At 45.9% G+C, this 13,355-nt stretch overlaps 1 protein-coding gene and 1 long non-coding RNA gene across 2 annotated transcripts in view; one reads left to right on the forward strand and one right to left on the reverse strand.

Moving 5' to 3' along the window:
• Nucleotides 1-11,969, reverse strand: part of FBXW4 (F-box and WD repeat domain containing 4) — a 64,543-nt gene extending 52,574 nt beyond the window's left edge. Inside the window, exons 1-2 of the mRNA XM_062580330.1 lie at nt 11,443-11,969; nt 1,278-1,373 (exon numbers count right to left, since the gene is read on the reverse strand). Coding sequence (XP_062436314.1) covers nt 1,278-1,373; nt 11,443-11,786 — 440 coding nt within the window. The 5' untranslated portion in view covers nt 11,787-11,969. The remainder of the gene's footprint in view (nt 1-1,277; nt 1,374-11,442) is intronic.
• Nucleotides 11,230-12,686, forward strand: LOC134142803 (uncharacterized). The gene is made up of 2 exons (XR_009958962.1): nt 11,230-11,576; nt 12,497-12,686. It is a non-coding gene; the product is annotated as an uncharacterized LOC134142803 (long non-coding RNA).
• Nucleotides 12,687-13,355: the final 669 nt, after the last annotated feature.

A 13,355-nucleotide genomic window follows, 5' to 3' on the forward strand; every position in this document is an offset into this window, starting at 1 on the left:
ATAACAGGCTTTTAGTCACAGGGACAAAATAGTTGAGCATAGGTTATAGCATTCACTTGGGATTTGATCAATGCATGGAAAAATAAGAGGCATCTTTAGAGCAGCAGCTTTGCTTTAAGGCAAGCTTTGATTTCCTTTTCCTTCCTCCACTCCCACGCAGCCCTCTAAAAGCAAGTGAATATCCAGCTTCCTTAGATTATAGCCAGTTTCTATGGCTCTCCTCCTGCTGCAGTTTAGCTTTTACCTTTTTTCTACAGCTTTTTCATAAGGAGAAATAACAAATTTGAAAGCAGGATAAATGAAAATTAGGGCACACAGTTTGGATGGTGACCTCATTAAATCCATCCTCGCATTTTCACTTGAGAAGCTGGTTTAGTAATGATCTCATCATCTACAGAGCCCTTCTCACAGATGGTCTCAAGCACTTCACAGGCAGGTATAAAACCCGCACTACAAACCACTCTGTTCACTACAGCTATACCCAGGGCTTTAGACAAGCAGTGGCACATCATCCACCACCTCAATCTACATCGCACCAAAAGGCACGTAAACTCACTAATAGGTCTCTGATCTTCAACAAATAACAAACCATAGTCCCTTTCACTTTTCCCCTCTGCCTGATGATGTGAAGGCCAAAACTTTAGATATACTCAGACATGAGACCCATCTCACTCCTTGCTTTGAAAAGTGAGTACACCTTTGCAAGCAAGATTTTGACAGCAACAATCTCCTCTAATTAGTGTCAAATGTACATTTTGTTAGTAGAACAGGGAAGCCTAAAGTAGACAGCAATTAAAGTTTTGTATTTTTATGTCCAAATCTAGGGTTAGGGCAAAGAATGTGAGAAAACAGAAAACAAGCATTTTGAGGAGACACAAAGAACAGAAGTCCACATATGGGGTCAAGGTATGCTCACTGCAAGAACAGGACAGAAAATTGCCCATGGTATATAACAATAGATGGGCAAGCTAGCTTTTAAGGCACATAGTAGTTTGGAGTCTGAAGTAGAGATTACTAAATCCAACAGGTCAGAACAATGCCAAATTCGGGCTCTTATTGAGAGAGAAACTCAGTAAGTGAATCCCTAGGGCAAGACAGCATCTCCAGTTATTGCTGGCTGGCTGGATATGAGATATCTGAAACAGGCCAGCGATATCACTTGCAAAACACCACAGATCAAAGTGAGCATGAAATGCCTCATTTCAGGGCACAGATGCAAACCCAAGGCCCCTTAGCAGCTGACACTGAACAAAGTAGAAAAGAAAGGAGCAACTTGCTTGTGTTTCCATTTCAGCAGTATCTCCCTCCGGCAGCGCCCGTGCTTCCAGTTCTGAGAGACTTTCACCCTTTCTTTCACTGGAACGTCAGCTGCTCTGCAAAGAAAGAGAGCTGAGATGAGCAACCAGGACAGATGCCACATGAAGAACAAACACAAACAAGATGGTCACAAGGACATTCTCACTCTGGTTCCACAAACTATGAATTGGCAAATACTGATGGGGCCTGAGCCAGCCTTGAGCAAATGCATTTGTGAGAGTTGATGAAACAGAACTTTGAGCAGATTGGGTGCTCATCAGCAAAGCAAGCCATTCCCAAAGATTGCTACAGTAAAAGCTTCAGATCTGACCAAGAGCTGATCAGGTACGCTGAGTACAACACAGGTTCAAACAAAAGGATCAGAGAAGTAAGAACACAAGCAGCTTTCCAACATATTTTCTGTAACTGGGGGTTGCAAACCATCTTATTACATTACACCAAGATTTCTTCTTTTTTAAAAATGCATTTCTCAATGGCAAATAGTTCCCAGCCACATTGGATGAAAGGAAGAACAGGGACTGGTGTCCACACCAGGGCCAGTTCCCTCCTCCTGTTTCCATAATGCCCCCAGCCCACTTCCCAAAAGTGACATTTCTGGGTGCTCTATCATTTTTAAAACAAAGATTAGCTCCCTGTAAATAAACATCTCTTGTGGCTGTTAATGCGTGTAGGAATCTCTAACCTGGCCCTAGGGCCTGGCCAGATTCTCATTTTCCCAGCTTTTCCTCCATAGCCTCAGGCTCCTTTTTCTCTGCTCACCCTTCCCTCCCCTTTTCTATACTTTCCGGCACTTAGTCACCATTATAATTTGACTGCATTCCTGGGCATGTGACCCATTTTAAACAAAAACAGAAAGCACACACAGAAAAGTTTTTCATCTCCTAGAAATCTTTGCAACTGTAAGTTTATGATCAGTAGAGCCACTACAGACAAACAGCTTACAGCTTCCTAAATACACTCCTATTTCTCTTAATCCTTAAGAACATATATATATATATATACATACATACATATACACACACATAAAAATCTCCAGAGTTAGCCTAGGCTGCAAGAAGAGGAATTCCACTTTTAAGAGAGCACTTGCTGAAGTTTGTGGGGCAAGATACCATCTGAGATGGGGAATGCACAGCACTGAAAAGTCAGGTCAGGTCCAGCAGCGTCCTCACTGCTTATTACTCTCCCAGAGTTCAGGCTTTCCGCCTACACTCAATTCCATTCATTACTCCAAAATACTTATTCACAGCCCTCAACCCCCAGTTAAAATCCGGACATAAAGAGAATTTAAGTCAGTAGCTTTCAGTGATGGAAAATGCACTCACATCCCAACCTTCCCAACACGTACTGGCCCAAGTAGACATCCTGAGCTTAATGCACAAACACTAAGACTAAATATAATTCCCAATTCTTTGAAAAAAAAAGTGAATTCAAGGTGAAAAAAAGCAGCCTCCACCTTATACAGCTGGTCACTCTCCTAGTTCAGAGATGGCAGGCCTTGATCCTCTTGCTGCTGAAAGAGGAATTTCGAAAAGGACATGCACTGGCTTGGCCCAGGGTACCAGCTCACTACTTCCTGGTAGTAAGGCACCCTCTTCTTTCACGCTTATCAACAGGGGCAGTGTGTGTTGAGGAAGGGGGAAGAATTGTTTGCCGGGCTCTGGCTTCTCACCTCCATCCGTCCTCCCCCGACACACACTAGTATCACAGAATCAGAGAATGGTTGAGGTTGGAAGGGACCTCTGGAGATCATCTGGTCCAACACCCCTGCTCAAACAGGGTTGCCAAGAGCATGTTAGACAGGATTGCATCCAGGCGGGTTTTGAGTATCTCCAGAGAAGGAGACTCCACAACCTCTCTGGGCAACCAGTTTCAGTGCTCAGTAGATAAAATAGATATTTCATTTTCAACCTGCTTCCTCCATACACAATTCTGGACTCAGATAATTTAAATGTCTTACAAATTCCCACCTTTTATCCCCCAGACATTTCTACTTACACAAAACAGAAGCAAAAGAGGGAACTGAGAACATGGAGAACATGAGACAGGGGATGCAGAACGTGGACAGATACACACCTCCCGTTTGCCAAGATCAGGGCAGTAGAGACTGAACTGTGAGAATTTTCAAATGTTGGTCAGAGACATTTGATCCTCGATAGCAAGAGATGAGTTAAATTCAACCTACTGATGGAATCAAGTGCTGAGATACAATTTGATTTGCTTCTTCAACAACACTCCACAAAACAGCTCCAAAAATACATCAACAAAGCAATGCAAAATACATCACAGTAATGCTCTAGAGCAATTCTCAAAACTTAGGAAGTTAAAAAGGGTATCACCATATAAATTTAATCATTTGATAAAAATGATCCTGTTTCCCTTACAAAGACTCTTCTGCTTCAGTCTTTCTGCACATGCAAATCTTTATAAATTGCTCCATAATTATCTGAGATAGTCAACCAATGTCACACACCTACAGCGAGTGGCTGATTTAACCAAGTACGTCCCATTTCAGCAACTGGATTGAACATCCAAAAATTCAGGGGACTAACCTACCTCACGAGGCCTGATGCTACATAATACGCAGCAGAGAGACCACGATAATCCAGCCAATGAACCACCTGACCTTCCTTAGAGCAGAATCCAACAAAATACTAAACCACATGCTCAAAATTCAGCATATGCTTAAATGTTTTGTGGAATCAAGACCTTGGCATCCAAGTTTTAAGAAACCCCACCCAACAGCAATACTTAAAGACCGTGGGAGGCTGACTCACTGGGAAAGGACTACCCTGGTTTCACTAGGACCCACACAGCACTGCATTGGAAAGCACCTGACGCTCTACCCCCTGCTGCTGACTAGGAAATTATAGCAACATGCCACAGCTGCTCTTCAACACTGAAGTATGGTCCAGAACCCTAGAAGAATAGCAAGAAACACAAGGTGAAGGAACTCGTCAACATCATACATGAAAATTCAAAAAAAGAAAAAATCAGCTAAAACATCCGTAAAGCCTCCACACAGATCACAATCCATCATTTTACCACCTGTACTAGGGGGTCACAACTCCAACAACGTATAAAGTTATATGCTTCCGAAGACACAAGGCTGTCTTTGTTATTAGCTAATTAATCCAAAAAGCACTCTATCAGGAATGCAAACCGTGCAGTACAATACATGACCTGCGCTAAAACATGCTTCCAGCTGCATGCACGCCAGATGCAAGCCCCCTTTAAAGAGACTTTGTCACAATAAGGAGAAGCCAAACATTTCTTAGAGCCTGAAAGACAGTTTCAGGATAAAAGCCATGTCAACCAACCCACTATAAGGATTTTTCACTTCCCCCTTCCTACCTCACCCCATCCTACAGAAAAAAAAAAAAAAAAAAGTATTTTGCTCAAATTATGGATTTCCTCTCTTTCTTGGCAAAGTTAGCAGAAGAAATATAATATTCCTTCTGGAGTACACTTCCCAGCTGCTGAAGTGAGAGATTGGGACCATCCCTCCCAGTGCCGCTGACCCAGTTGACCTCAGCCACCATGGCAGTTACTGGCCTGGGCCCCAAAAGAAAGCAAAAAAAAAAAAAAAAAAAAAAAAAAAGAGAGAGAGAGAGAGAGAGAGAGAAAGAATCAAAGAATCATTCAGCCACACACATACACACAAAAGCACATCTCCTCCTAAAGCTTCACCTCCAGCAATCTGTCCCCTCTCCAGCCAAATGCCCTTGCCATCACGAACGATAATTTTGCGAGAGTAGGATTTTCTTGTATTTCACTACATCCCAGGGAGATTCCTACGAGACGTCTACAATTTCAGCATGTGCCAAAACAACGGTGCCTGCAACAACACATACCACGTTACAGAAGATAACACCAACACGTCATACTGTATATTTTCCCAGCTGCACGGAGCATCCTAAGCCACAGAAGTCCTTCACATTTTGCTACATTTTAAGTGCTGAAGAGCTCATGTGGAAACGTGAGTCTGCAGAGACCTGCTGAGACTGAACCTCTTCTGTGGACAGAGTCTGCTGTCTGCACCAGAGCTGTCACCAGCCATCCTCAGGAAGGGTCACACAGAGGAACAAATAGGTCACAGTGGCTAAGCCCCACTTTCAACCTTGGCCCTGTGGCAGGGATGGCTAACACTGCGACCAACTGCACTTATTTGTGTAATCAGGACACACCTGTTGAGTGGCAGGGTCTCAGCGCAGTTGCAAGGCACAGGCCACCAACAGACCGCCAAGAGGGAAAAGCTATTTATGTCAGGAGCTCCTGTTGCTGCCCTCAACAAGTCAGCCTGCTTTCAAAACGGCTCTTCCAGTAGAAAAATTCCACCTGAATTCCTTTAGCACATGCCCCTTATTTAGCTTACCACCAGGTTCACAGTCCGTCTTCTATGCTCGCCCCCTCTCCTATTTGAGATGGGTTCAAATAACTGAGACAGAGAAGCGCTCTCCAGACTATTTTCGTGCTGTTCCTTGCCTCCTCTGGAGCATCTACAGTATCTCAGATAGACATTACCAGATAGTTCAGGTTTACTGCTCCACCTCACAGATCTTGCGAGCAATCCACCTGCATGAAGAAGCCAGAGACTAATCAGGAGAGCTGCAGACAAGCTTCTATACACACCGCAAAGACAAGCACCCTCACATACACTTCCCAATGGAAAAAAAAAATCATCACCAGCTCTAAGTCGGATCTAAGCCCCTCTTTCACAGGATGATCCCCCACCTTGCCAAGGGAATATGGCTAGAAACTCCAAGCAGGCACCTTGCATCTCTCAAGGAGTTATACAGACCCTTTGGAGCCAAAACCTGGGCTGCTTCAGAAAAATGAATAGTCTTGGGAAGATCTAAACAAACCTGCAGCTGCTAAGCAGTAATCATGCATATTCTGATTTGAAAGACTAGGCTGTCAGGGTACATCTTTGGATGGAATGAAATTATACACAGCTACTTCACTTACGCAGCTTACAGGAATAATAACAACAGGCACGGCATACATTTGTCAAGCCCTGAACTAGATAAAATTATTCCTTCACTTTGAACTCATAAAGACTTTAAGGGGAGGGTGGGCAGGCCAGAAAACGCTCTTACGAACAATTTCACATTCCCAGCATAAGAAACAGTTTAAAGATTGCAGAACCATCTTGACAGATCTATCTAGCCCAGAATGAACAGTGTAAGAGGCAATAAGAGTTTAACAGGAGTTTCTAAAAACCACTAAGTTTTGCAGCACAAAGTAATAGCTGTGTGCCCTCTTCCAGGCTTCTGCCGTTATTGCAATATCCTCCCCAGGGTATTGCCCTCTGCATCATCTGCACCACTTCACTGCCTGTTTCATTTTTGAGTTAAAGTAATGAAACTTTGGCAAAACAAGTTTTAAAAGATGGAGAATACTGAAGTAGCTTTACAGGCATTCACACTCCCTTCCCCCTCCAGTAATGAAGGCAGGTCTCCTATAATTGCTGTCGTTTGTATTTGGACTTGACTTGCAGAGATTGGCCATTTCCTGCTCCTGCAGGTGTATATATTTTTTTTCCTCCAAGAACTGGAGAAAATGCTACTTTTATTAACTCATAGAAATGCTTCAACAAGCTCTTAAATACTCAAAGATGGTAAATTCACCCACAAACGAACCTACTTCTCTGAACTGGAAAATATACCACGATCCTAGTGGGCAAGGCGGGACTGAAGATGGGCAGGGAGAAAACATGCAGTGGAACATTTCTATATTTTGACAACAACTATTAATATATTACAAAGAACACACTGTCAAGCTATTTAGGTTGCAAATCTAACTTGTCCTCTAAAATTCCTTTGTAGCAAAGGGGAAATAAGTTTAGCCCAGCTGCAACTTTATTCCTTTCTTCCATGCTTAAATAAAGAACCACCTTGCAGCGAGTTCCTTTCCTCTCCGATTTCTCCAGACCGAGGTGGTCCAGTGGGTAAGGCACAAGATGAGGGCTCAAAGCACCATCTTCTATTCCTGGCTCTGACACTGACCTGCTGCACAGATGGCAGCTTGGTTCACATCGCTCTGCCTCTGCTTCCCCTCCCAGCCCTTGTTTACCCTGTCTATTTAGGCAGCAAGCTCTTCAGGACAGAGACTGCTCCCCCTCCCCGGGGCCTGCACAACAGCTGGCAAAACAGACTCAGGCCACCAGACACCACAGTTGTATTCACACCAAAAAACCCAAAGGCTTCGTGCTACTGCTCAGCTCAAGTTTAGTCACAGAGGGAGCTAGTAAGCCATCATTCTTCTGTGATATGACGTTATTTTTCTGTTCAATGTTTTTGAAGCTCCGTGAACCTTACAACATGAACACAGGGCCTGACTCTCGCTTGGGCAGTTCTTGTGAAGGAGCGAAGCAGAAGTCTTCAGCATAGGGACTAACTGCCTTTTTTTATCACCCCCATTACAAAGTCTTGTTGCACTACAGGATTATACATAAAATTAATGTGAATGTACAGAAAAAGTGGCAGAGAGGCCACTGACACAGATAGGCTTGTAAGATAGCTGTCAAGAGCTACATAAACCTAAAACTACTGAATACTTCCAAAACAGCACAGTATTATTTTATTAAGCATTTACTTACTGTTAATTCAAATAAGAAAGAGTATTTTTAATGCTAAAAAGGGGGCTAAGGACTTTGCTGAATCAGGCCTTATAATCCCTAATACACATTAATTCACACTGATGTAACCTAGGGAAAATTCTCCCCCCCCCCCCCCCCCCCCCCACTTACAGAATGAAACATACAGAAAACATTGCTCAAAGCAAATTTGTTTCTTCTTCTTAAGCACATGATTGAATCAATACCTTAAATACTTTACTTACATGCAGGTCCTGATTAGCTGAGTTTACCAGAAAGGGCAAACATGAGAGACTGACAATGTTATAAATATGCCTTTTAGCATAACAGCTAGTTTCTGGGATTAAGTCTGTATCTTCTTTTGACATTAGCAAACCAATTTAAGATTGGTTAAGTCTAAGTACATGTCCAGAGATAAACAAAGCAGGCAATTTTTAAAGGTGCATAGTCAATATGAGAAGTAAAACTATTACATTCAGTTTTTTGAAAATATCTAGGTACTGCAATTTCACCTTTCCATGCCATAAACAGCTAGGGTTTTGCAGCCAATTTTCCTCTTCCCTATTTTGCCATAAAAGATCCTTATAGACAAGCTGACCATGCAAACAGTTGTTTCACATGCAAGCTAAAACATGTTGCTCTGATCTTCTTGTTGCAATAATCTTCAGCTACACCTAACAGAAATAACATTTTAAAGAAATGGTGTCATTCTCAAGTTAATCACCCTTTAAGAAACTGGGGAAGTAGGGGAGGGGGATAAGTTTCACAGCTATCTTACACATTAGGCTCAAATTATCTCCATTTACAGAGCATTAACAGACAGCTTATCAAAAGCCATTTAACAGTAGAAATTATCAAACTTGTACTGAGATGCTTTTTGTTCTAAACAGTAAACATTCCCCAGACTAGGTTTTAACTTGTGCCAGCCTCCCTGGGACCATCAGTTTAAGATTTAATGTTAGAATCACGCATGTTATTTCATTAAGCACATTTACCATAAACGGTTCCAGCTTTCACTTTCTCTGTTTCTCAGTTGTGGATAGTATTGCACACAAACCTCTTAAAAACAAAACACTAAAGTGTTAACCTCATGCAATGTTCTCCAGAACGTGCAACAGAAGCTTTAGCTCTCGAGTGATTCAAAGCTAAGCTAGACAGACTCAAGACTTGCCCTACATCACTAAGCAAGAAGAGTTATCAAGGAAGTCCATCAATCCATCATCTTCATCACTGTTCTATTCACTCAGTGATATTTTAGCTTGAACATCTACTCAGCTCAGGTTTAACCTTCACTGAGCAGCCTGCCAGGTTCCTATTTAGAATTACTATCATGAAGAAAGATTATGTGCCCAGAAGCTTATCTCTGCCCTCTCCCCATGCATCAGGTAGTCTTAATAAATTATACTCCCTCAATTGCAGTAAGAGTCCTCATCTCGGAGACACGCATGAGGAGCAGATGGCACAGAAAAGACAAGGCTATTTAAAAACCTCAAACTGCCATAGAGAATATTTAACTCTTTTTAAGCTAAGTACAAAATCTATAACTGTACCGCATCCCAATACAGACATTCATGGCGATTCTTTTGGAGATGCACAGATATTCAGTCCCCTCCTTCTGAGATAGGCCCTTGTCTTTATCTGTTGCCAAAACTCTGTACCCTACTGGAGCAAAACTCTTGCAAGTGTCCCAAGATGCTGGCACACAGTGAAAACAGGTTGTTGGCTTTCAGGTATTGTCTAAAATATCTGGCATACTATCTGTTTCAAAGAACTGAAGACTGTGAGCTCTCCACTAGGTTAAACGTAATTAAAAGATTCAGCTCCCAGCTACACCTCAACACTCCTGCATAACAAGCTTGTGATGCCACTCTGTGTATTACCCATGCTTGAACTCCCTAGACCAGGGTAGTGATGACCAACACTAAAAGCAGCACTTGGAAATACAGATGTTTAAAGAAAACTTGAAAATAAGACTCAGCACAAAAGCACATCCTAGAATTACTAAAGAAATTGTTCATAGCAAACCTAACAGCACAGAAAACCCTAGGAGTTTGACACTCAAGTACCCTTCCTTTCACTCAAAACCTCTGACCTAACAAACCTCTTCTGAAGCTCTTTATAGACCTGCATTCCTCTGCCGGGGGAAATGGTGGTCCTTGCATATGCTGCACCTGCTCTGCTGTACACCTGATCCCTCTTGCAACCAAAGCGGCATAGTATCACCTTATCCTTAATGAAAAAATACAGAACTTCATTTCCTCGGTAGACAAAATAATATATCACAGTAGACAGGATCCAGAAGTCACAACGCACAGCCATTCTGCAGCCCTTACGCCTGCTGACTTCGAAGGGAACTGTGCTTATCTTGCAAAATTCAGTGCTTGGTTGCGATATCTGCGGTCTGCAACCCCCACTCTACGACGACTGAACAGCTGATGCGCTGGACTGAAAACCCAACACATGGATATTCACCACCACAGAAGTCCTGGTCTTGCTTGCAGAAACTGTTGCCTCTAAAGTCTGTGCTATCGATGAGACAGCAATACGAGACAGCAAAATAGGCCTCAAGAGCTGACATCTCTTCTTTTACGATTCATGTCAACACAGCGCGTAGGGGAAACAAACCGAAATGACACACCAGACTCTGGGCCTCGGCGAAAGGGAAACGCAGGAAGTAGATCTTAAGAACATAATTTTCCTCTTGGGATCCCTAAAGCAGAAAGCCCCAAGTTGTGCAGTTGCCTCCAAGGGCTGTTTTGGAGGCTACTAAGTTTGAGAGAGGAAACGCAGCGTTTGCGTTCTCGCCCTAGCGCCAAGGCCCGGGCCCAACAAGGCGCTTCGCCCGGAAAGCGGCTCGGCCGCACGCAGCGCGGCCAACACGGCTGGCGCCTACCCTTAACCTACGGCGAGCTGAGATCACGCTAAGTTACGAAGGAGACTCCTGCCACCAAAAGCTGGCTCGCGGGGCGCGACACCTCCAAGGCTTCGGTGAGCCGGCCCCGACCCGCGCTGCTGAGCGGCTGCCGGGGGCCGCGAGCGCACGAGGGCCGCCCCGCGCGACGGCGCCGGCTCCCTGCTCCCACCGCCCCTGCCTCGAAGCCCCCCGGCCCTACGCACGCTTGCGGAAGGCGGTTTGGCCGCTCGGCCTCCCCTGGGTTGGGGGGGGCACCCCCAGCGAGCCCCCAGCGCGCTCGCCCGCTGCCCCGCGGGGACGGAGTGCGAAACCAGCGCGCCCCCCCGCCCTGCCCCACGGCCGCCCCCCGCGGTCCCTCCCCCGGCGGGGGCGGCCCCAGGGCCCTTCCCCTGCCCTCGCCGCCCCTGCCGGCGCGGGCCAACGACGACGGCGCAGCCGCGCTTCGAGAATAGCCCCCCTCCCCCCGCCCCGGCGCGGCGGCGGGGAGCCCCCCGTAGCGACTACGCCGGCAGCGCAGAACGCCCCTTAGCAACCAGCTAGGCCGCGGCATCCCCGGCCTTTCCCAGCCGCCGCCGCCGCCTCCCCGCCGCCCTTCCGCCGCCGCCGCGGCGCTTACAGGTCGGTGCCGAGCTGGGTGAAGCCGGAGTTGAGGCAGCCGCGGGCTATGCGCCTCCAGAGGACATCGCGGCTAGTGAAGAAGCGCAGGCGGCGGCAGACCTGGCCCAGGCGGCCCAAGGCCTGCGCGTCCAGGTAGGAGCAGATGAGGAGCAGCAGCTCCTCGGGCAAGGCCCAGAGCGGGGAGGAGGAGGAGGAGGAGGAGGAAGGGGGGGGGGGAGGCGGCCCGGGATCCCCCCTCCGCCTGGGGGGATCGAGGGCTGCCCTTCCTCCCCATGGAGCAGCAGCTCCTGCCCCTCCTCCCCGGGAGCCGGAGCTGCTGCTGCCCGGGGGAGGCCAAGCCATGGACGGGGGCAGCCGCTCCCCAGTCACATGGGGCAGGAGCCGCCGCCTGTCACTGCCCCCCTCCGGGGGAGGAGGAGGCGGCGGCCGGGGGGGGACACAGGCCCTGCCGAGCCCACCCTCATTAGCGAGTTAATTCGTTAACGGGAGCCACTGGGACTCCCCTGGCCTCTGCCCGCTGCGGAAGTGCTCCCCCCCCCCCCCCGCACACGGTTCCGTGTCCTTCCTAGCTGGGGTTGATAGCGTCACCTTCTCCGTGTGTTCATTAATAGTAATTCACAGCAGGGATGGCGGTTCCAGGTAGCCAGAGCATGTGCTCCACCACCTGGAGCAGCTCCCGCTGGGCGCAGCACCCCTGCAAAGGAAGGTGAAGAGCAAGGTGATTAATGCTCATTAATTACCCTTGAGCGCCCGGCGCCCTTGGAAAGACAGCAGGGGTCAGCCAGTGTTGCAGCAGCAGTTTTCGAGTCTCCCAGGTTCCTGGGCCATTTGAAAGAAAGGTTCTCCCCCCATGCAAGAGTGGGCCCTGCTTGCAATGGACTTAAGGCTGGCTTTCCCGACGGACACTTTGGTGCCGTCACTTCCCCATCCAGGGTTCTACAAAGCAGGGGCTGAAAAGCCCTCTCACTTCACACGTGTGTGTGTGCACACATACATGCACACTGCCACGAAGGAAGGGTTCATAATAACTGAATCATTGTTGCCATCCACAGGAGCCTGGAGTACTGACAGCACAGAATGATCCTGATCCAAAGTGGCAGCGCTGCTTCCCACAGACAGTGGAGCAGGAAAATGCGAGTATGATGTTGTTATTCATTCTTGTAGTATTTTCCACTCTACGGAAGACTGAAATGTTTGAGGAGATTTCTCCCTCAAAATTAAAAGATAAATAAGTTGTAAGAAGTTCATCATCTGCCTAGAATGCTTTGTACAGGTATCACTTACCCACCACAGACTGCATCTCCTTTTGCACAGTGAAGTAGAAAAATAAATTTCAGTGTATAATGAGGTTACCATAGCAGACAGGCCTTTAGACAGTACTTATGTCCTGTTCCACGAGGTCATCTTGTCTGTATAATCTCAGGTATTCATAGGACTAAATCACCTGCTCTGGAAGCTGCTTGTTGAGGAACTGTCCGGTCCATTTACACTGAATTTTAATACAACCTGGAACTCAGGGAAGGTCCAGAAGACCAGAAGGCAAATGTTTTATCAGCATTTGTAACAAGTGAATCAGATAGCCCAAGTAATTAAAATATTTATCAGCCTAAGTTTTTGCTCAGATAAAATAACAGCACATCTGGTACAGGATTTAAGTAGACAGTTGAAAGGGAGGTAATATAATGAACATGACTTAAACATGAGTTTATACAAAACAGTCATGAATGCAGTTTTGTATCAAATTAAATTGGTATGTTTTTGATGACATTAAATTTAAGTAAATGTAACTAATTTTTTTGTAATCAACTGACAATGTTTGAAATATTAAATATATTAAACACTAAATAACTTCTCTGTCCTAAATTGTTAGTGCAAGTATATGTTTATTATCAAGTTGGTCCTTCTTAGTGG

This window comes from Rhea pennata, chromosome 7 (assembly GCF_028389875.1).
Source record: "Rhea pennata isolate bPtePen1 chromosome 7, bPtePen1.pri, whole genome shotgun sequence".
Classification (NCBI taxonomy): domain Eukaryota; kingdom Metazoa; phylum Chordata; class Aves; order Rheiformes; family Rheidae; genus Rhea; species Rhea pennata.